Source organism: Dryas octopetala, chromosome 5, assembly GCF_963921425.1.
Source record: "Dryas octopetala chromosome 5, drDryOcto1.1, whole genome shotgun sequence".
Lineage (NCBI taxonomy): Eukaryota > Viridiplantae > Streptophyta > Magnoliopsida > Rosales > Rosaceae > Dryas > Dryas octopetala.
In genome coordinates this window covers 13,811,813-13,834,820 of record NC_141370.1, presented here as the reverse complement: position 1 = coordinate 13,834,820, position 23,008 = coordinate 13,811,813, and the positions used below count along the sequence as shown (strand labels likewise).

Genomic DNA, 23,008 nt, shown 5'->3' with positions numbered 1-23,008 from the left:
AAAAATTTTCATCTTTATTTATGCAGTTAATTATCCAAAAAGAACCATTAGTATTATTTAGGAGAGATTTAAAACTTGAAACTCTCTAAAATAAGGGAAAGGAAAATATCATTAACTCAATAATTAATTGGTGGTCCTTTAGATTTTTGTCATTGCATGCATGTTGATGATGTGGAGTTCCTTGATGCTGACGGATTTCCATTGGTGGCCACATGAAAGCGACTACTAGTGCAAACAATGGGCAACTTCGTGACTTCGTCGGTTGTTTCAGATATAAAACTGAGGGCCATTGATTATGCATTTACGAGGCATGCACACTTCAAATGAACTCCATTGACTACTGAAACGAAAACTACTCGAATTCTTAAATAGTACTTGCTTGTGGTACTTGCTACAGTATATAAGACAAAATTAAAAAGGAGCCAAAAAAAAAATGTATAAAGGAAAATTAGGACTTTAATTCAAACAATAACAAAAGGCTTGCGAAACTAAGTAGGGATCTCACTTAGTGGGGGCCCTTTCGATGATTGTTGATTCAACCCAAATTGATAACACTTCTCTAATGCTTGGGGACCTACTAATGCAAGTGACTCTCGTTTCTATTAAAAAGGTGGTATCAATGTGGTACAAATAGTTTGTCCATGTAACATATGAACTCTTTTTGGTATAACGTAACATAGACGCAGCCATGTAAATAAGAGAGCAAAAACATAAACTAAGAAAGATAAATTAAAGACAAAGTTCATTCATTGCTATTGTTATCAAGGAAGGTCAGTAAAAAGCCACTAACAATGCGCCGAGCTACAGGGTTAGGAATACAGCGACATAACCGTCCATCTACATATGCTACAATGGCTGACAAAACAAACTTGCTGATGCCATTGCCCCATTTCCAAACGAACTTAGACTTCACGGCTTCAGCAGAATTTGTAAGGACAACAGCTTTAGAAATGTCACCGTCTGGCTTATACTTGATGCCGGCAATGAACTTGTTAGCTTGCTTCCTTAGCAACCGAATTGCAAAACTCACAAAGAGGTGCTCACACAATGTCAGCACAGTTGGTCCGATTCTCCACTCCTGCTGAAATGAAAGTTTCACTTAATCAACTTCAAATGGTTGAAGGATGCATATTTCTCTTCCAGAAACTATTGGCAGCCAAGCAAAAAAAATAATGCAGAACAAAGATGAGCAAATAGGTTTTAGTCCATATTGGGTTATCAACATGTTCCTTACAACAAATTAAAGTAGTATGCAACTGAAGAGCATAAAAACTAGTGGCGGGAAGAAATAAAAGTGCAATTTCTTTAATTGATTCTGAACTTCTTCTGTTCTATGTCAGGATTCCTGCTACTATACACGTTTATCAGGAATTTCAAGTTAGGGTTGTAACTTCTCTAGTTCAAATTAATCAACATGTAGGATGATAAAAGGTTTGAAAATAAAAAAGATCATGAGCCATTAGATAAATCCGCTGTGTTAACAATAACAAGACAACATGGGTGAGGGCAACATTTTCCATTGAACGTCAGGTCAAGTCACAAACACTAATTTTAAAAACCAACATCATATCCCAACATATGGAACAATAACAAGGAAAGAAAGGTTGAGTAGGGAGGGAAGGACCACTTACACTTTCACCTCTAAGATGACTCAAGGGCCGAGATGTTATTGATGGATCTCCTTTTAGCAATGCCTTGCTCACCAGAAACCCCTTCACACGATCCATAATCTCCTCTATAAGAGAACTGTTTGGGGGTAGGTTTTTGAGGTAAACCTAAACACAACACACACACAATTATTAGAATCTCGATTAGAAGATTGGCAGGCAATGACAGCATTGCCTAAAAAGAAAATTCAACTCAAAGATCTGTCAGTAGACATGCACTCTACTGCTGGACTTTAAACAAACTTCACCGCACAAAGAATGGGCCATCATTACCAAATAAAGATTTCATGCGACTATTCCATACAATGTATGCTAAACTTCTATACTCTAGTCACTGGACCTAGTGATAAGTTCTAATATCAAGATAAAACATATATGAATGGAATTATTAATCTATACCAGAAAAGCTTTCTGATTTCTTTTAAGATTACCTGATTTTCAATGACTCTGACCCTCAAATATTCTTGTCTATAGAGTGTGTCCAACATGGCTTGCAGGTATCCTTCAATATATAACTGCAGTAGTACAAAAAACTAATGGTGATTAATTTTCAAAGCACCATACAGAAAAAGAATCCCCAACATGGTGGTACATAGTGAAAACTAAATTTTCTCAATATTTCATTCTAAAAAGAGTCGCCCTTTATTGGTGATTGGTATTTCTTGTCATAATCTTTTTGGTCTTACCTATCTATACTCACAACCCACACCAGAATGCAATTTCAGTAAAGTTACTAGCTTCAAAACTACACTGTTAACAGGGAAAATAAAGGGAGGGGACGGAATAAGCTAATTACAGTAAGGCATAGTTATCATTACCATACTGAACATTGGCCCACGCAAGGGTTCTACTCACTGCTTTGCCAGATTGAGTCTGATCAGACTTAGGGTTCTACTCACTGATTTGTTCTACTTATCTCTATTTGAATTTGGAGTAGCGTCTTAAGCTCATTTTATTGTAGTTCGCAATGGCAGATATGAGTATAGGTTTAAAGGGTTGGCACAAGGTTTTTAAGCCTGTTGGCATTGCCATTCTGGTGTCAGCTAGTGAGGTGAAGTCATAAACTGTCCCTAAAACATGGAATTCCCATGCAAGAAACTTTTTTAGTATTGACACTAATGAAATAGGAAGGTGCTAAGCTGTTGGGGTTAGCCCAAGTGGTGAGGGTGGGTGGGGTAATGAGTTAATAACTTAGGATTAGGATAGGCCAAGGTTCGATTCCCTCCAATGTGCCCCAAGATATTACCTCATCAACAGCAGGACTTCGGTCAAGCTTAATCTTTCTATCCGGGCCACCTTCCATCACAGCACTCCCTAGTAATGATGGCTCCATAGCCAATTTCAACATTCCTTGGTGAAAGCCAGTCACCTTGAAGAAAATACCATGACAGCCAAAATGTCAAAGATTTCAACAGTCATTTCTTATTTTCAGATCCACCAAAAATTATGAAATATGCAGCTAGTAATGTTAAGATTATTCCTACCACTCCATTAAAACCACTTGCTTCTGCGCCCTTCAGAACAGAGTCTGATATTTCAGTGACTGCGGCAAAGAGTACATTTGACCCCGCTGTTCTCAACTGCAAAGCCAACATGAAGTTGATGGTTTTTGGGTATGTGTGTGGCTTTGCAAACATATTTGTAACTGAAAGAATATAAAACTTACAGATTTTCCTAGATCACCAAAATAGCGTTTTGTTCCTGAGAACCCTTTACCATCGATGCATTTACGGATTAATTTGAAGGTACCTGCCCCAACAGCCAGACCAGCAAAAAACATATTTCAAGTCAGAGATAAAACAGAGGAAAAATGACACTCGGGAGTGAGGACCAGACTTGGTTATCTGAAAGAACTAAGCGATTATACAAATATGGAAGTACAAGTTGACATTCAGACAGGAAAAGGCAGACAAAAAGAAATCAACTTGATATTTCCAGCAGACCAGCAAATGTCACATTAGACAACATGCATTTTGTGTTAATAACAATCCACAAAATGCAAAAGTACATAACTGGACAATGGTACTAGAATCTTCAATTTGTTAGGCTTAATCTGATTCTGCAGTGATCAATCACCCTTTAAGGTATCTATCATTTAAGAGGGAAAAAAAAATAATAATAACGAAAAAAGAAAGAAAATAACTCTTTAAACTTTTTGACCTTTATCTTTGACATATATATGCAATATAGACCTATACATTTCTACTCGATGAAAAAAGTTGGCAAATCCTGTTAAGAGATCAAGAAAACTAGAATATTATAAAAGTATTATTCCCCATAATATGTAAAAGGCATTTTGATCTTTGATTCTCAATTTCAAACAAATCCTGGAAATGAAACTTTAATAAATTCTTCTTTCGATGTGTTAATCTGTTAGACCCAAAAATAAAACCAAAATGAAAAAAATAAAAAGAGGAAAAATACAAACATAATATATTTTCTTCTAATATCAAAGAAACACCAGATTTCTCAACCAAAGGATTATAAAAACTTCATTTCTAAACCAATACATTTAACCCATGTATATGCTGAACACAAAGATTGACGATCGTGATGGTAATTTTAGTACTTGCATCATTACTTATAAAGGTGGAATAACTTTGAACTATTAGGCCCAACTATTATCATGGTAGTAGTAGTACCAATCAAACAAGGGAAGTTAAATAGAAGAAAAAAAGGAACAACAGAGAAAGAAGAATCAAAGAATGAACAGTGTAAAAGGCATACCCAAGGTGAAACCTGGAAGATTCATTAACCCGCGGGAAGGATCAAAGAAGACATCAAGAGAGGATGAAGCCGTGTCATCAAAGATTGACACAAAATCTGGTGGAAGCAACGGACTTCCTTTTGCAATATAGATTGCCCTCATGGCATACCTAGATAAACAAATCTTCAGTCAGACATGAACAAACATACTACTTAAATCACAAAACAAGACAATATATATGACAGATTTACCATGAATAATGTTGTGCACATTTGATAAGTAATTCACGCATCGTAATCAAAGCATGAGTGACCAGAACACCGTTGAGCTCTACAACCTTATTTTTTATCGCAGGGACCTAAAGAAATAGAATAGGGTAAAGAAATCGATGGAGAAATGCTCTCATGAAATTCCAGAAGACATGTGATTTAAACATTTAATTGTAAGATAAGATAAATTTCCACAAGTAGTCTGTGCCACCTTTACTACACTGTGCAATAAGGACCTTAGAGCCTCCTCGGTTGAGCTATAACTTGAATACGAGTCCCCAGGAAGAAAGTTTGCAAAAATCTAAAAGGACATACAAACACAGGTGAGTTCCCATACAGTCTTATAATTTGGACGACCGTCTAATAAGAATAATTAAGACAAAATTCTATAAAGGGAATATTTCAAAAATGAATAAATAAGAAAAGGACCTAACCTTTATCGGGTGGATCTCAAAATGATCAAAATAATACTGACGGCTCTTGGAGTCACTAAGAGATGTTCTCCAGAATGGGACAAGTTTCACTAATGTCTCCTCATCAAGATTTAAATCCATTGGCTGTGGAAGACGAAATCACAAATTCAAAGCTGCTACAGCCAATGCAGTGTAGATATACCACTATCAAATCTATGGGAGACATCTTTAATAATGGAAGTTTTTCACTAGCTGACATTTATAGAAGCAAATAGAACTGTTAAGCAACAACCTAATTGATCTCATTAGTCAACTCTTAGCTGTGTAATTACTTAAGTTTAGGCAATAGCTGTATATTTACTTAAGTAATTAGGTTGTTGCTTAACAATAACAAAAGGAAAATAAAACATATATACAAAAGCTTAAGGGGGGGGAAATAGAGTTAACATAAACGATTAAATGTAAGGTGACTGATTTTACCTGCAGAGCAATAGATGAGTATTTAATTTGTACAACATTGGAGCTGGTTGAAAGCAAGATGACAACAATTTTGAGTGCACAATCATTTGAGTCATTGTAGTCTAATTGATGTCTACGAAGCATTGCTGCAAAAGGAGCTCCGACCCATTTGTGCTCCAAATTCAATGACTGCATTTGATTTCAAGAAGGCACGGCAGTAAGAAAAATGCCTGAAAAATTGTATTAAGACACTCCAAAACAAGAAAATAATAGAAGATGACATGTAAGGATCACTGACTCTCAGTTGTAAGGCAACAATCATATAAAATATTACCTGTACACTGATCTGGCTAAACTTTTGCTCATAAGTATAGAGAGAATCTAAGTTAATATTCCCAATTCTTGCAGCTATTATTGGTGTATAAGCTGATGGTTCCATATCATCTCCCTCCTTCAGAATCATAACAGAAGAGTCATTTAGTTGAACAACAATGTAAAAAAGATGACACGATGCCACTATAGTGTCTCCATAGAATGATGATGCCTGAAAGGCAAGACCCTGATTGCTATTGCTGTAAATAGATATGCTTGAGCATAATGAAGGGCAACTTGAAGTCTTGAACACTGTCAATTAATGGAGATAATTTTTCCATAATAACAGCTATTCATTGTCAGTCATACTATACTATAAGCTCACTTTTGAAATATTATCTTCTCAGCAGTATTTTAAAATAGATGCTGACATTGCACCTAATGCAATCTAGCCTCCACCCACGCACACACAAGAACTCAATCTCAAGCTGTTCTTTTTACTCCCCCTCAGAGTGTGTATTTCTAAATGTTCATTGGTTACTGGGTTCAAGTACAAGAACCAAGAATTAAGAGGAAGTCATCAACAAAGGTATAAGTTCCATCTAAAATAGAAACTTTATCATTAAATTTCATTGGTTGACTGGGTCGAGCACAACAACCATGAACTGAGCAACAAGTCAGCAACAGAGGTCTAAGTTCCATCTAAAATATAAAGTTTTATCATTATTAAAAGTGTAACCAAAGAAAGAAGGAACTATCTGAATCACTACCCATGAGATCTACGGTCTACTTTAATATTCTTTCACAAAGAAAAATACCAATTTTGCAAACTTCATACAATGCAAATAAAATAAAAGGATCCAGGCAAGGAGGTTGAACAAAAATCAATAATAGGAAGTTGGATAACAGGTAATTCAGTGACCTAAGGATTCGATATGACTCTTTGACTTGCCTGCTTTTCATGTTCAAGTAGGTGGATGGTAAATTGATGAACTCTTAGTTGAATCTTCTCACACGAATGAAACATTGTCTCTCCCTTGTGGCTGCTGGAAATCTCACAAAATCTTAAAACCCGGGTTGGACCATCTGCATATATTTCATACCCCACCTTCACCATCTCCATGCCATTGAACTCACCAAAATCAGTTCTCTGGTCTCCTGATTTTTTTCCCAATGATAGCTGAGATGCCAATCCATTCCGCTGCCTTGGTTTGTAGAAAGGCTTCCATGCCCGCACCTTATCCAGGTTAATTTCACGGAGTAGAAGACTATCTACAAGAAAAATCAATTAGCCAGCTAAGTTACACATAAATTATGAGTACCCATGTTACAAGGATACTTCAAAAATTGTGTCCACATTGCACATGGGTACGAAAGTATCAGAAAAACCTAACTTTCGTGCCATAATTCAGCACAAAATGCATATAGGACGTTTTTCTAGTCATGTGATAGGTCTAAATGAATGCGAAGAGAAGTCTCTAAGAGAATTAAGATGTGTTAAAAAGACACTTTCAAGTTTGATCATCTCTATATTGGACATAAAGTACCAAACAAAATCATCATTTGCACTCAATGGATTACTTTGAATAACTTATACAACGTAATGAGATTAGTGAGTACCATTGATTCTGACAACCAACTTATGTGGAAGAGTCGAATCATCCCAAACATAATCAGTACCACTTTCAGATCCAAGAATCTCTGGCTCCAATGAGTCCTGGAAATTTTCAAGTAAAAAATGAAAATGGAAATTTAAAAACACATCACATACCATTCGTATCTATTAAAATAGTATATGAGAAATAAAGAAAGGTAACAACAGCAGAACCTTCTGGTAGTATGTTATAGATACATCACGCAAGCAATTCTCAATCCGATATGGTAGACTGACTTTGGGAGGTTTATGGAAGTGTAAAACAAGAGTAGAGCCTTCTTCCACAACATGAACAGCAGCAAATTCTGTTACATTTTTTTCTAGTGGTGTCCCTTGGTCCAATTGTTGCTTTTTGAATTTGAGGAAAAATCTTCCTAGTGAAGCAATGCATACTGGCCCTGACCAACCTAATTTAGACTCTTTCAGTCGAAACTGGATATATATCAGTGAATCATCAACTTTTCTGTGATGTTTTATAAAATTTTCAAACAAACTGAAATCTCTCTTCTTATTCATTCCATTCCATAGCTGTAGAGTTGCCCTCTGCTTACTGTTTATGGGGACCATGCCTTCTGTATCATCCTTTCCCAATTAAATATGAAAGAACAAAGTCAGAATACAATGCGAAAATAAACATAAAAATGAATGAATAAAGCAAAAATAAATAATAATAAAGACGTGCTAAAAGAAAAGAAAAGAAAAGAAAAGAAAAGGAGCCACAAAGATATAACAATGTGAGCAAACCTGTAAATAACATTGACGAACAATGATACTTTCTTCTGATTCATTAACTACAACATGTCTTGGGACCATAGTTACTATTTGTGATGGCACAACCACTCTACTCAAAGGCGGTCCCGTGGAAACCCCAAGCTTTCTAATAGATTTGAGTCCAGATCCTTTCTCTACTTCCAAGCTTATCTCCGCAAGGCCTGATAAAGCATCCAAGTCGATCAGCGTCTCAGATGGATTATCTTCTAGCAATTTGAGACGCACTTTGTTGGTTCTGGCAACATAAGATGCCCATAAGGCCATAACATCAAAGGGATACCTGTAGAAGTGTGCAATTAAGCAAAAGCCATTAACAATAATTTATCTTACCTTAAGAACCATGATCTGGTTGACTTTGGAGGCAAATATAATCCAAACTCTGGAGGGATGTCAGAACCATAGTTCTCTTCTTCATCCCTGCACATAATTACAGCTATCAAGTACGCAACATAGAGCAGTACTTATCAATATTCTGAGAAGGGGGGATTACCTAGAAAGAGGCCTTTTATTAGGAACAAACAAATAAAAGGCAAACTCAGTATCATTTTTCAGGGCATATGGTGTGAAAATAGCAGCCTGCAAATGGGATATAGCGATTAAATCCGACAAGATATAGAACTAATATAATTAGCCATATGCTTAGCATATATCTGTAGAACTCATACAGCATGTATTACTTCAAATGACGAAATCCAAAATGTGTTTAATACTCTGTTGACTTATATAAGCATCAAGAATATAGCAGAAACTGAAAGCCATATAAATAACAACCTCTAATGTGCCCCTGTTCCCTCGAGACAATCTTAAAGAAGCAAAATACTTTCCCCCACCAAAATCAAGATCAATGTCCAAACAATGGGCATCACTTTTCTGCTTCAGTAACTTTTTGACCCAATCACTACTGTTCACTGGTTTGCAGCTTGAATTATAAGTGGTTAAAGTAACAGTAAAGTATATTATGGAAGGGTTGGCATAAAATTCAGCCACTGAACCACATGAAATGGTTGATTGATTCCTATCGTCGTCAGAGCCAATGGTGGAATATCGATCTGCACTGAGGCAAATAATGTAACTTAGAAGTTGTAAAGTAAAAGAACTAATGATGATCCCTGAAGTTTCCCTCTCCTTACCTGATTCACGTAAAAGTACATGTATCTCCATGTGCAACAAATTGGATACGCGTACTGTAGGAAGAAGATAAATATCCTTTTGCTCTTGTAATGCAACTGATGATTTGCTCTTTTCAAGGCCATCTGTAGACCTATTAGGTTGTACAACAGGCACATTTCTCCCAATACTCTGAATCAGAAAATGCATGTCGGCAATATTGGTCCCATCAGATTTAAGGGTACAATGTGCAGTGCTGAAGGAACATTTCACTGATTCAGTAAACAAAGCCTTCCGCACTTTGTAGCTCAATTTATCAAAAATTCCAGAGAGACGAACTGCCTTTCCACCTTTAAGATCATCTGACCATTCTGCTGAAGGTGAATTCTTGGAATTCATAAAGCCATCTGTAATTTCAGGTCTAAAAGAGAACAAGAAATTACCTGCATAACAGACACCAAACATGTAGTTTTCAGGAGAGTAGCAAAAATGAAACAAGATAATGAAAAAAAAAATGAAAGCGTTAATTGCATGTCCTAGCTTTTATTGCTTAAGCAAAAGATGTAGGACTAATAGAGGAGAGGAAAAGAGCAATGGCAACAAAATAGAATCTTCAGTATTAGCCAGAGAACACTGCTCTGCCCTTAGTAGGTTAACATGTCTACGTATACTTTCAATAACTAGAAAACGATTAAATCTCTTGCATCAGGCTTAAAGCTCAAACAGACCAAGTTAAAATCAGGCTGACAAAAAGATCCCATATACCTGTTCGGACCAGAAAAAAATAAAAAGAGCCCATATTTCTGCAGCTAAAGAGCAGCAATGACATAATAACACTGTGATCGGCCTCACAGCAGCCTAACTTTCCAGGTAAATTTGCATTTTGATTGCCAGATTATAACTTTATTCTTCACCTGAGTTTTTGAGAGGCATTTGAGGATAGATACAGCATAGTTTTCATAGAAAAGCATTGTGCCAATGCCCACAGAGATGAGTGGAAAACAAACAGACATATGCAGTCCAAAAGTCTGCCTCCACTAACTAATTATCTTTGATTCAAAAGTGGTGCAACACATAATGAGTATACAAACTGATTGACATTATGTTTTTGATACCTGAACTTTAAAAAAGCTATTAATGATTATGGAGGTTTGTTACGAAATATATAACACATGAACTGAATTAAAGGAAATTGGGATTTTGATTTAATTGAAACTAACTGGCATTGAGAATGCATACCAAGACTTAAAGACATCAGTGCCTTCTTTCTTCCACCAGACAGATTTATAGCATCAAACATGGCCATAGAGTCATCAATTGTATCACCCGCATTTAGCACCACTGAAGCAAACTCATCTTCCTCCTGCTGAGGTCGTCGAAATCGTACCTCCATAGAGAGCCCAGTTTCATTATGTATTCTAATCAAAGGAGAAATAACAATCGACAAACCATCCTACAAAAAAACAGAAAATTAATAACCATAAAGCAAATATAATGAAAATAATGTGAGTCTCTCTAGAATGAACTCAATGAAATTCAGACAGAGCAATGGATGAAATACCTCAGATTTCCTTGAAACATCAATGATAACAAATGGCCCAGGATAGGTTCTTGAATCTGTCAATAATGAAAAAGGAAGGAATATGTGAATCCAAACACAAGTAACTTAAAATTGAATGCTAAAATCCTCACCAACAACTAGGAAACTAGCATAAAAAATAGTTGGTTGGTTCAAAAGCAAAACTAAGTCAATTATACCAAAAATCAAAAGCTAATGTCTTTGACCAATCTTAGCCTAGCTCATCCAGTAAGTTTGATCTTTAAGTTCTTCTCTGCTGAGTGAATTGTCTCTTCTAATGTAGCAACTAAGTACTTAGCCATACTAATTTCTGTCTATGGGTCAAACTAATGCATGCAAACAAGCATACATAAGAGTGCTTATCAATATCCTACATGTATGATCAATTCATGTAATGAAATCATATAACTGTTTGCCCAGTCATATTTTCTACATTTCCGAACACTTTGGAAGCATATTTCACTTCACCCACAACCTCATAGAATTTCCATTCATTGTGTCCATTAAGTTTAAGAGTTCATTATCGACCTTTACAATTTATTCAACTTAAAGATCCAACCTTATAACCATTTAGACAAATGAAAGGAAAAAAAAGAACTTATTTCATTTGACTAGGACAGTATCAAGAATGCAGGCTGTATCCAAGGGTATATGCTGGTTGGAATAATCAGAACTATTTTATGTTCAAAGAACAGGAAAAAAACCAATCATAGTATTTCATTATTCTATATAGAGAAAATAGAATATACCTTGAAGTGACATTATACGTGTTCTCCAAGCAAGTGCTTGAGCTTCTAAAAGAGAGACATTAATAGAAGAAGTCATAAAGGATCTAGGAACAGCAAGTTGGATTGAAACAACTGATGCATTCTCTGGAGGTTGGCTTGCCAAATCCGAGCACCTTACAATTAAGTAGTAATTAATATTAACTTTTTTTTATAAGAAACACAAACTTTATTAATGAAATATTAAAAATAGAAGAAAATACAAGGTAAGATGGATGAGAAGTCCATCAAAAATAGTTCGACAACCTCAACCAATAACACATAAAACACTCAACACAACCCCCCAGAGAATGCGTCACCTATGCAAGGATTCACATGACCTGTTTCATGTTCCAGAAGAGTGCTAAAGCAATATTATTAATTTTATGACAGAAGTTCCATTCCCCACAGAATCATCATAACACCTTTTTCCAGATAATAAAATATTTAATGTGTTTTATATCTAGTTTATTGGAGACTAGGAACTCTCTCTTTAATATAGAGCTCAGAACACAGGTATACTTTGATTAGAAAAATGGAAAATTTTCTTCTGATACGTCATCTGATCCTGCCTTGCACATGTGGATTAGTATGATTTCAGTATTACAATGAGCTACCTTAAAATAACGGATGCAGACTGCCTTCTGGAAACTGATACACTTCGCTTATCATGGAAGTGACAAAGAAGGTTTAAGCCTGACTGGTTCTCCACCTGCCATTGTAGGAATTTGTAATAAAAGCCACAATCAGGATTCATTATAAGACACTAGACAAAATTAGAGACAGAGAGGAGCAAAGCAAAGAAAGGGAGGGGAGCAAAGGAGAGAAATGGAGGAACAGAAATATTCCATCTATATCACAGCTTTCTATAACTAAATATAATTTTGTGAAGCCAACTATACCTTACAAATAAAAGCTCCTTACGCTAAACCAAATAAAATTTAAAACCAAACCCATCACACAATGAAGGACCAGTTAGATGTGGCACCAACAGCAGCACCTATTCTATTCATAGTGTTTTAATTGTAGGCCCTCAAAGGTGGCATGTAGTTGTGAAGTCTGTGGTTTCAGACTTCCAGGCAAGAAAATTTAAATGCTAAGCTCTCAGACATATCTGATCCAAGCATCTTAAATTATCTACATGTATTAGATCAAATTCAATATCAATATCCAAATTCACTTCAGACCCACACTATAGCCAATCACTAGTAAAAATGGAATTTGTATAAAAATTTATGAACAATGAGGTTGGTGGATTACCTAGGATTACCTACCAAGTAAAATAGAGCTCTACTAGCAATTCATCAGAAAGATCTATCCATTGGGATCAATTGGGACTCAAGGGGAGCCAACCATAACAATAAGTTAACTGAAAAATACACAGCTCTTCCAGAACATTTTGACACTCACTTGGTGCGACTATATGTGAGCAGGTGGCAGTTCACAAATTTAGTCAAATTATTAGACAACATGAACATATCGGCTACTGTAAGTCTGTAACAAACATGGTGAAAGATCTCACTCACATTAGGCAGGCGATTGGCATAGAAAATACACCTATTCTCCACAAGACACAAAAAGACGGTAACATGGGCGCATTTGCAAGCAAAGATGCATAGTTATGCATATTGACATATAAGGTTTATTTGCATACATAGTATATTTCAAGTATGTACAGTATTTGATGCTTCATGAACTGATTAGACAACAGAGTAGCAAACCTTGCAACAATTGCCCCAAATCTTATTGCTTCTCACTGAAAAAGGACCAGCTACATCTAATTTCCCGACCACAAAGAGAATTATGTCCAGTGAAAGCTCGGATAGGGATATATTCACCTGAAAATATTCCATATCACAACTTTGTTAAAATAAGGATATACATAGTAAAAATAGTCCTTTCTTCTGCTTCTTGTTCTTTTTTTTTTTGGGTGGATCCTTTCACTCAAGAAATCACAATCTTAACCTCTTTAGTTCTGCAGTGGATATGAACAGGTACTCCATGCAAAACAGCCTCTGAACCCTGAAGTTGGCTGCTAGTACGATAGAAAAAGCATATTTCAAGTGGGTGGAGAAGTTCTCTCCTACAGTTCAAATACAATAGAGGAAATGTATTGAAAGCTGGCCAAATTGGGATGGATTGTAAAGTAAAAGAAATCCATAAGAAAATAATAGAATCTATAAAATTTTATTCAGCATAAATACTCACCATAAGTTTCTTTGTGCATCAAAGTAATATAGCACTGTCGTTGACATGCTTATAACCCTGGTTTTAGAAGGAAGAATTTGGACAATAAGTTTGGTTCTGTCAATGCAACCACGAAGGAGAGGAAACATGTCTTTTGTATCTACAAGTTCATGGAAAATGGTCAAAGAAATTTTGTCAAATGTAACATCAATGCAAGGGAGCTTTCCAATGTTCTCAGAAGTTTTCCCTTCATCCCTGAGTGCATTATGTTGCGGACTAGTTCCAGATGCCTCCCCAGGGTAGCCATCCATCTTTGTGTCATGAATTACAGAAGAATTATGGAACACTTTCAACTTGAAGGGATTTCCAGGCTTCCTAACAAATTCTGGAATCCCATCTACAAAAGCAACAGCAGAGTCATTCTTCTTGTTCACAAGGTAAAAAGTCCTTTTAACCAATTGATTGTAGGGCTCCCTGTCAATGTCGCCCTCACAACTTTCAGGCTCACAAGAAAGTGCTCTCCAAAGTGCCCACCCATTATCATTAGTGCTAGAGATGTCAACAAAACCAGATCCTGGACGGTAGTTCAAGCGCAATGGCTCCCCTGAAGCATTCTTAGCATGCAATGATATCAAGGAGAACCACGAAACTGATGACCTCCATCTCCCTTGATTGTGATAGCTGACCTACACATGAGTTTCAGCAGAGATGGCACGGACCATGGCAACACCAAAAAGATAAAAAGAGAGAAGAATCAGTAAATACAACCAAAGAGTTGTATCAAAGCTGAGTAGTCAATTGCACAATGTCGTAATTATTTAGTTAAAATCTTCATTTGTAATTACTCTATTTTTTGACCCAAAAAAAAATTACTCCAATTATCTCCCTTTTTTTAATCCAGTTGGGTAAGGCTTCATTGATTACTTGATGTCATGTTACTTAATTCATCACCTCTTGTTACATTGTTTGGTGACAATAGAGCTGTTGTTTCTAGTTTTTATTTGTATAATTATTTATCTAGCAACAGAAGTTTCTTTTAAAGGTTCCAGAGAGTTTCCATGAGAAGTTTTGGAATAAAAATAGAAAACTAGATTAGAAAGTTTGCCTCTACGCGGATAGGGGCTTTGAAAGCAAAGAAAAAAATAGAGCATGTGAAGGGACTGAATGGTCTATTCACCACATCAAGGCTGCATTTTTCAGGAGTCATTCAAACTTACGGATTGTATCTATCTTCCACTTTCTACCCTTTTTAATTATTTTCTATCCCGCAAGCATGACCGTTCACTGGCTTTATCAGGGATTATGTATTTTCTGTACTTCCTATTCACTTGGCTTGTTTGTTCCAACCTGGAACTAATGGTTATCTCAACCCCCAAATGGATATATCAGATAAATTTTAACTAAAACAACTCAAATTAGGACCTACATAGCATGAACAAAACAAATGGCATTCAACAAATCACACAGACCAAAAAGCCACATAGCTGAGCATCCCACCCAGACAGTGATTGCACAGAAATTATCATGTTACCCTTTCAAAATACAAACCTAAGAGCACGACCAAAAATCTGTGATTTGATATCAGTATTTTGAACAACTTCAAATTTAATACTTTAATACCAAACAAGCTGCAGACATATATCGTTATGCAGAGAGCTACTTGAACTATATATTAAAAACACCCAATTTTTTAATTGGGAAAACTAGTATTCATCATGATCTACCCATTAGAAATGCTTAGTAACAAATATACCATACCCTGAAAAGAGCCCTTTCTCCCACAAGAGAATAATGAACTGCACCTGCTAGACTGTACTTATTCTCTTCACCCTCAACTGTAAAGTACATATGTTGATGGACATCCTGAATTGCAACTATTGCACCTATACAGATCAGAATATTTGTTAGCTCAAATCTGAAAGCAAGAGATTTATCATTTAGGAAAGCTGTATACCATTAGGAACCATTGTCTCCAAACTGTTCCCGAGTTCCTCATCACTGTACTGGTGCTTTCTATCTGATTCACTTATCATCTCCTCCCCAAATACCCCAGAGAAGGATGAAATCATAGACAAAAGCATCTGATGCATAAAAGCAGATCAGATTCAGTGGCACATGACTTGGCAATTGTAAGCCACAAACAAGGCAATCACATGCTTTAGTAATACTAAACAATGCTAAAGCAGCATGAATGCATTGTTTTAACTGATATCAACATTAAAAGGAACCAGAGAAATATAGACTTGCTCACCTGTATTTGAGATAGAGATATTGTAACATCGAAACATGAAATAGATCCACTTCCAACCCAAACCTCATTTAAGCACAAGGGTTCCTTTAAAGGCTTCTCAACTGATATGAAAGCACCTAAATGATTCAGGATAAATTTCTGATGACTTAGACGGAAGGCCTCAGGCTGAGAATTGTGTACAGAAAACTCTTCCTGTGATCCAGGATCTCTTGAACAACTTGCATCATGAACAGGATGAATCCCATCCCCATGCTGAGAATCTGAAGCAGAACCTCCAGATACAACATGAGACAGAGAAACATTTGATATGACAGAAGAAAAATGTGGAATTTGGATTTCATTTTCCACAATTTCTTGAAGGACCCGAGAAAAGATTGACATGCGAGAAAGATCAAATATAAATTTTCTTCTCATGTTTGCCAATTCAAAGTTCACATGGACATCAACCTCAAGCACAAGTTCCTGAACACCACCTGCGAAAATACACCAACCATTTACATAAATCTATAGTAAGTGTGCATCTGTAACACACAGTGGAGAATGGATGCATATACCACTTTCATCTTCAATTACAAGACCACAAGAAAAATGAGAAATATTCAGAATAAAAGCTTCCATCTGTCCCCTGTTGGCCTGCGGAGATGTACAGTGACTCTCTTGCATATGGTCCTTAACAGAGTGATTATTTGGTCCAGTCATATCCACAGCAATTTCAGCTTCTACGATGTGTTTATCAGACGATCGTAAACCAGATAAAATATTTGCAAAACCATAACGATATGAAGCAAAACAATGGAAGAAGGTAGCCAAAGCTGTTGTTTCAAGGAACAGAAAACCACCCTGCCCAGTAGCATCATGTGTCACTAACATGAAAAGCAGACTTAAATGTAGAAACTGAATGCATATGGAAGGCATTTCAACATGTTTTAACAAGTACCATCTATTATCATTACAACAATAAGATAAAAGATCTCTAGCTATGAAGATATGAGAAAATAAATTAAAAAAAGCTCATAAAGTAGATCAATAAATATTTCATGACCATGTAATTTGAGGTAGGTTTTGATTTAGCACCTTACTATTTTAATATAAGCAATCAAGTCCTTTTATTTCTTCAATTGTAGCAAGGAAAATGCTTCTTGTACCAACTTTTTTTCCCCAACTTAAGTGGCACATGATATGCACACCTCGTCATTGCATCAAAGAAAACAACAATGTTGTAGAGTCCAATGTAAGAATGTCAGGTAAGTTGGGAAGAATAGTTTGGCTAAATAGCATTGTCCTAGTAGAAATTATATTCCGATCAAAGACCTGAAAAGAAAACTGTCGTAATCTGATGGTGTTGCTCTCAATGATGACTTTTTAATCAATTAACAATTGGGAACAAAATTTCCTCATTTCATTTGCAATTGTCTTTTATTTTACCTGATTACCATTACTGGAAAAATTAACAAAATTGGTTGCTTAAATTTAAAATCACAAGGACATAATTGAAACTTACTCCAAATTCAGGAAAGAAAAATGTGCTTAACCTATCAAGTATGAAGAATACCATTGATGACAAGCAAGAGATTGTAATTCACACAAACAAATAAATAAAAATATCACCTGAATTCCACAAGAGATTGTCTGAAATTCACCACCAACCGAAAGTGATGACAAAAACTTATTTACTTGATGAACCCCATTCATAACATTCTTTACGGAGCACCTTCCCATATAAACCTTACCCAATGCAACATTTATAAGTAACCAATGACTTGGGCCCGGTGGTGGAATATTTGAAGCAAATTCTATCTCCTGAATAGAGCTACAATGCTGGTCACTTGATCTTTCAGAATTAGTGGTGAATGGAAAATTTTCCATGTGCACTGTTTCACCAATAGAAGTAGAGGTACCAAGTGTATTGCTACTACCTGAAGATGGGTAATTCTGATAGAGGAACAGCGATAAATGAAGTACGCAACTAGAAAGTGATAATTCATATAAGCAATCAAGAGATTGCAGTAGTAGATCACAAAGTACAGAATGACCAATACTTTTTCTTTTTTGATTCTTATACCTAAAAATTACAGACTGAATTTCTGATAAATTAGAAAGAACTATCACTTTTCCTTCTTTGCAAGATATGTCAACACTTGTTTGGTGAACTGAAATCCAAATTCCATAGTCAGGCAAGTCATGCTCGGCCAACTTTTTGCTACTTGAAGCATCAAAATTTCCTATACAACTCTCCACAATATCACATATCCTAGACTTGTGAAGAATTATATTCATAGACTTGATTTTGAAGGTCGCATTAATTGAAAATAAGGAGATGCTATAATTCAAGGGAGCTACAAGTGCAGATGTCTCCTCATTCTCAGATTCAGCAAATGCAAATTCTTCCTTCGCAAACTGTAAAGGCATGTAACTGATACATGCAAAATTGCTAAATGAATATGATACGGCAGATGATAAATTTGCAAGCACCTGTCAGAAAGAATATTCTTTAGTCATAAAAAATGATATGAAATTAAATTGGCGTATACAAAGATCACAAACAAGTGTTGATAAGAGACATGAAAAACAACCACATTATTTTTTAAAAACTTATCCAGCTCCCAAATTATTGATCCTTTTGGAATAACAGTAACTATCTTCATAAGTACAGACTACAAGAAGGCGCTAAACGAGGGAGAAAGAAAAAACACAATGACAAAAAGAAGACTATTTTTAACAGGAGTAAGGTCCAAGAAGGACCTTTAAGCAACAAAAATAATATACTAACAAAAAAAAACTTATAACACAGGGAAAATGCCCCAACCCCAACAAAATATAGTCTCATAATTAAGTAGCGGTGACCCCACTATAAAAGAAAATGAAAAATGAAGTTCAATATGGCCATATGGGTACATTCAGTAAAGAGTAGGAAAACTGTATGATAATGATTTCTATATAAGTATTAATAAACAACAACATCACACATAAAATAAATTAAGAAAAAACATTAATATCAAGACTTAATAACAAAAAATGAATGATTTTGACTAGGCAGCAAAAAAGAACAATCACCTGAAAGAAAACATAACACTCATCTGTATATGATAAAATAGTGAATCCTTCAGCTGTCCCCCAAAAAGCTGCTGATAAAGCAATAACATTTGTGCTAAACGAATGAACAGACTCCCTGCAAAATAAAATGATTCTGACTATAAAGGACAAGACAGATAATTTTTCCATTATGTTATATACTTATGTTCTCCTCTGGTTTGGAGAGTGGGGGGAAATAAAGGAAAAGAAAGTTCTATTTTCCACCTCACTTCTCATGTTCTTCAAAATCTTACATATACTAGGAAAAGGAAAGAGGCAAAGAAAAATGTAAAAAGCAATTTTAGTTCTAGACCAAAAAAAAAAGACAAAAATAATCAAAAGGACAAAAAAAAAGTCATCTAAATAAAGAATTTACTCCTAGGTCAACAAAATCCTCAATGCATTTCAGAATTATTGATCAAAGTATTAGAAATGATATCCAAATAAGAAAATTAAAATAAAAAACCAGTGAGCAAAAAATTTGGCCTAAAAGAAGCTCATCAAAACCATAGGAATGCACTCTCTGTGTTCGAAGGATTTAGAGAATATAAACTATTAATAAAAAAGTAAGTTGTAAAGTTCAATAGAGCAACCCACCAAATAAACCTCTCTGAAAATTGGAGAAAATAGCATGTAAGATTAACCTATCAAAGCAACATAACAAGAAAATCCTACCTGAAGGATAACAACCGCACAGTCATTGGCTTCAAAACCAAAATTCGGCTTTGTTGATTTCCTTCTGAGCCAACCAGGAAAACATCTAAACCATCAACTCGTACGTAAGAACCAAGAGAAATCCACCCATGAGATTGATACTTCCCACTATTTGATTTAATGTTCTCAATTATCAGAGGCTGCTCCAACCTGAGGCACTCTGGTTCTACATCATCAGACCCGGAGGGCCCCACAAATGATGTCGGATCAGATTTTGAAGTTGGCCAAACTACAGCTTCAATGTTGTGCACATCAAATGCAAGGTGAAAATCCTCATGACTAACTTTATGATTGATATCTTTGTTGCCACCATCAAAATTCTTTCCCAATGACATACGGATGTGAGGACCGGCTACAAATACCCCTAGTTGAATATGTTTATATGGTAGCATCTTAAGCAATGCTATTTGTAATCTACTAGCATAGCACTTGTATTTTCTCTCCAAACTGATTTCTGGTTGATCCTCACTGGTTCTTGGAGAATGTACCCATGACTGACCATTGTCCTCTGTCCAGTTTAGAGCATGCTGTATTTGCCTAAAGAGCAGAGATAATGATAGTATTGATGAACATCCCAAAACTAGATTCAACTTTCCTAAAGTCAACAAGAATTTCCCAAAGCCAGAATCTGAGTTTTTGAGGTCTGGATATGTCAAGAAGTTTCTTATTTCACACAGAAGGAATGGGTTTTCAGAATACTGGATCTCACTTTTTTCAAATTTCTTGCAAGCTCTTTTCCAATTCAACCACATGTCTCCAAGAAAATTTTCCAGAAATGAGACAGAAGCACCTTCCACACGATCGGCAGAACTGCTTTTACAAGTTTCTGAAATGGGAAATAATTGTGCTGCCTCACCCCACAGAATATTCTTCAAATCATCATTGCTCTCCTTCCAATGTGCTTCCATAGAACTAAAAGATAATTTTGAACTGCTTTCCTTAACAGGAGCTTCCATACGAGACGAGGATCTAACCTTTAACTGCCCACAGGATATAAGTAAAGACTGTTCACAAATGCCTTCTGCATATTTTAATAACAGTGCATCAATTGAGAGACGAAATGAAAGGAAATCCGAGTAAGAGATCCCAAAATGTGATTCTAATTTTTCATTTAGTGAGAGTTGAATTTCATTTATATGAGAGATAGTTATTAGAATTTTTCCAAGGATCAAAATGAAGCAAAACTGTGTAGAAGGACCTTCAGGAACAACACTCAAATTTGCATTCTTTGGCTCTTTGGCCAATATTTTCCTAAAAACCAATAAGTGTATGATAAAATGGAATATCTTGCAAAAAACTCTCCAAGTACAGGCTAGTAGTGGAAGGATCTTGAGAAGGAAGTTGAAATGAGTATCCACAAAAGATCTTTTGAAACTATCCTTTGCACATTGAACATTTGATGCAGCTCTATGACGGGCTATTCTCCATGCCTGTGCAATAGCTTCAGCTGGCAGCTCTTTCTCAATATCAGAAATCACCTTCCACTGGTTCTTAACAGAACCCAAAAACCTCTTGTCTTGAGAGATTCTAGTAGCTGATCTCTTCAATAAGTGGTCATCAGAATATCCAATCAGTAGCAGTAAATGCTCATAAGCATTAACATAGCGTAGCCAAAAGCAAACAACAACAACTAATTTTTGCAACGACCATCTAGGACCTGAAGTCACACTGTCAATTCTGCTTGCAGCCACTTTCCATAGTTGTCTGGCATTTCTAGCACAGTGAGATTCTTGGGATGAGGCTTCAACCAATGCTAAATACAAGGAAATATCATTCGGAGAAAATGAAAAACATAATTCTGGAACCTGAAGGTTGATGTCTACAAGCTGAAGATTATTCAATTTAATGCAAGTGCACAAATCAGTCAACAAGAAGACGTGGTTGAGCTGATCTGCCCTCTTAAACCCAACCTCAAAACCATTGGCTACTATAGTAAAAGAGCTCTCTTCCAAAGCTATAAAGATTGCACCAAATAGACCACGAAGAAGACACCCATGATCAAGACACTGAGGACCTGCAATAACATCCTTTATGTCCAACAAGAAAACAAGTGAATCATTTAAGATGGGAACCTGCACTTGCACGTTGATATCATGCACTCGAAGCTGACAGTGCTTGAGAATCAGATTCAAAAGGGTTGTTTGAAACTTCTTTCTTGGAGTAGAAGCAACCATGATCTTTTCCAGAACACCATGCAAAGCACTACCCTGAAATCCAATGAAAAACTTCAGTGATTGATATTTGAGATTCACCAGTCAAGTAAGCAAGTAAGTTTTCACCTAACTCCATGAGATAAAAGGAAGAATTTGAGATTCAACATTAGCAACAACAATGTCTACCTCAGGATCAATTTCAGAAAGCTTCTTCTTCATATCCTCTGCAAATGTATCCTTAGGTTTCCGCGCACTTCTTAAATTTCTCTCCTCCTTCAACTCCCTTTCGATGAAAAAAAGAAAAAGAAAAAGACAAATCAAGCTCACGAAACCAAATAATACAAAGAAAATTGAGCACACAGGTACATACAGAGCGAGTTAGTGCGCAAGCAGAAGCAGCGACTTACCCAACTGATAGTGTCACTTTGACGCCATGAATTTCAATTGAAAAGGCAGGGACGAGCCAGTTCGAGAACCGAACGCCCAAGTGTTCGACAGTGACCTCTTTAAGCGAAAACTGGGCCGAATCGTCGCCGAGTTGGTTAAGGACCGAAGTATCGAAGCGGAGGTTCTTAACGACCGCGTGGGAATTAATAAGCCCTAATTTCAGCTCGATTTCGGGCTCGTCTCGAAGCCATGGTCGTAGCAGAGACGCTAGTCTCCGTCGGGTTATGTTGGCCAGGAACATTATTGTGATTGGGCTATGGTTCGCGTAATTGGAGTTTTGCCATTAGAGAATTCGGAACTTTCTCGAGAAACAAACGTGAAATATTTTCCCTGAAAATCTGAGAGTAAAATTGTCGATGAGGGCTGAGGGGATGAGTGTGAGAGAGTGTACCGGCGGGAAAAATAAACTGAAATAGACAGCTTCTTATTTATAGTCGGTTGGGTTTATTCGGAACCGGCTTAATAAATCAGACTTTTCTATC

General features: G+C 36.2%; 1 protein-coding gene across 2 annotated transcripts; it reads right to left on the bottom strand.

Annotated features, from left to right (window-relative positions):
• Nucleotides 1-503: 503 nt before the first annotated feature.
• Nucleotides 504-22,906, bottom strand: LOC147284557 (vacuolar protein sorting-associated protein, putative (DUF1162)). 2 transcript variants are annotated; one of them, XM_086243328.1, is made up of 36 exons: nt 22,487-22,906; nt 22,266-22,362; nt 19,888-22,133; nt 19,195-19,309; nt 17,749-18,612; nt 16,695-16,980; nt 16,141-16,613; nt 15,844-15,970; nt 15,648-15,772; nt 13,911-14,575; nt 13,668-13,785; nt 13,424-13,540; nt 12,320-12,414; nt 11,688-11,839; nt 10,921-10,976; nt 10,599-10,812; nt 9,383-9,802; nt 9,024-9,301; nt 8,743-8,828; nt 8,583-8,669; nt 8,226-8,487; nt 7,656-8,063; nt 7,448-7,544; nt 6,780-7,099; nt 5,850-5,966; nt 5,537-5,704; nt 5,078-5,200; nt 4,855-4,944; nt 4,626-4,732; nt 4,395-4,543; nt 3,334-3,416; nt 3,152-3,247; nt 2,914-3,036; nt 2,099-2,182; nt 1,632-1,775; nt 504-1,081 (listed from the first exon to the last, which is right to left on the bottom strand). In XM_086243328.1, the coding sequence occupies exons 1-36, from the start codon at nt 22,765-22,767 to the stop codon at nt 743-745; spliced, it is 9,612 nt and encodes a 3,203-aa protein (XP_086099454.1). In that variant the 5' UTR covers nt 22,768-22,906; the 3' UTR covers nt 504-742. The 2 variants fall into 2 exon arrangements, with proteins under 2 accessions (XP_086099454.1, XP_086099456.1); XM_086243330.1 differs by having other exon boundaries at nt 506-1,078.
• Between the last annotated feature and the right edge of the window lie 102 nt (nt 22,907-23,008).

What these genes read in the sequence shown, in the direction of transcription:
- LOC147284557 (XM_086243328.1), bottom strand. Translation starts at nt 22,767, where the DNA reads ATGTTCCTGGCCAACATAACCCGACGGAGACTAGCGTCTCTGCTACGA. An exon ending in TACTTGAACATGAAAAGCAG is followed by an intron (nt 5,967 to 6,779) that starts GCAAGTCAAAGA and finishes ATGATTCTGAAG; the next exon opens with GAGGGAGATGATATGGAACC. An exon ending in GTCATCTTAGAGGTGAAAGT is followed by an intron (nt 1,082 to 1,631) that starts GTAAGTGGTCCT and finishes CTTTCATTTCAG; the next exon opens with CAGGAGTGGAGAATCGGACC.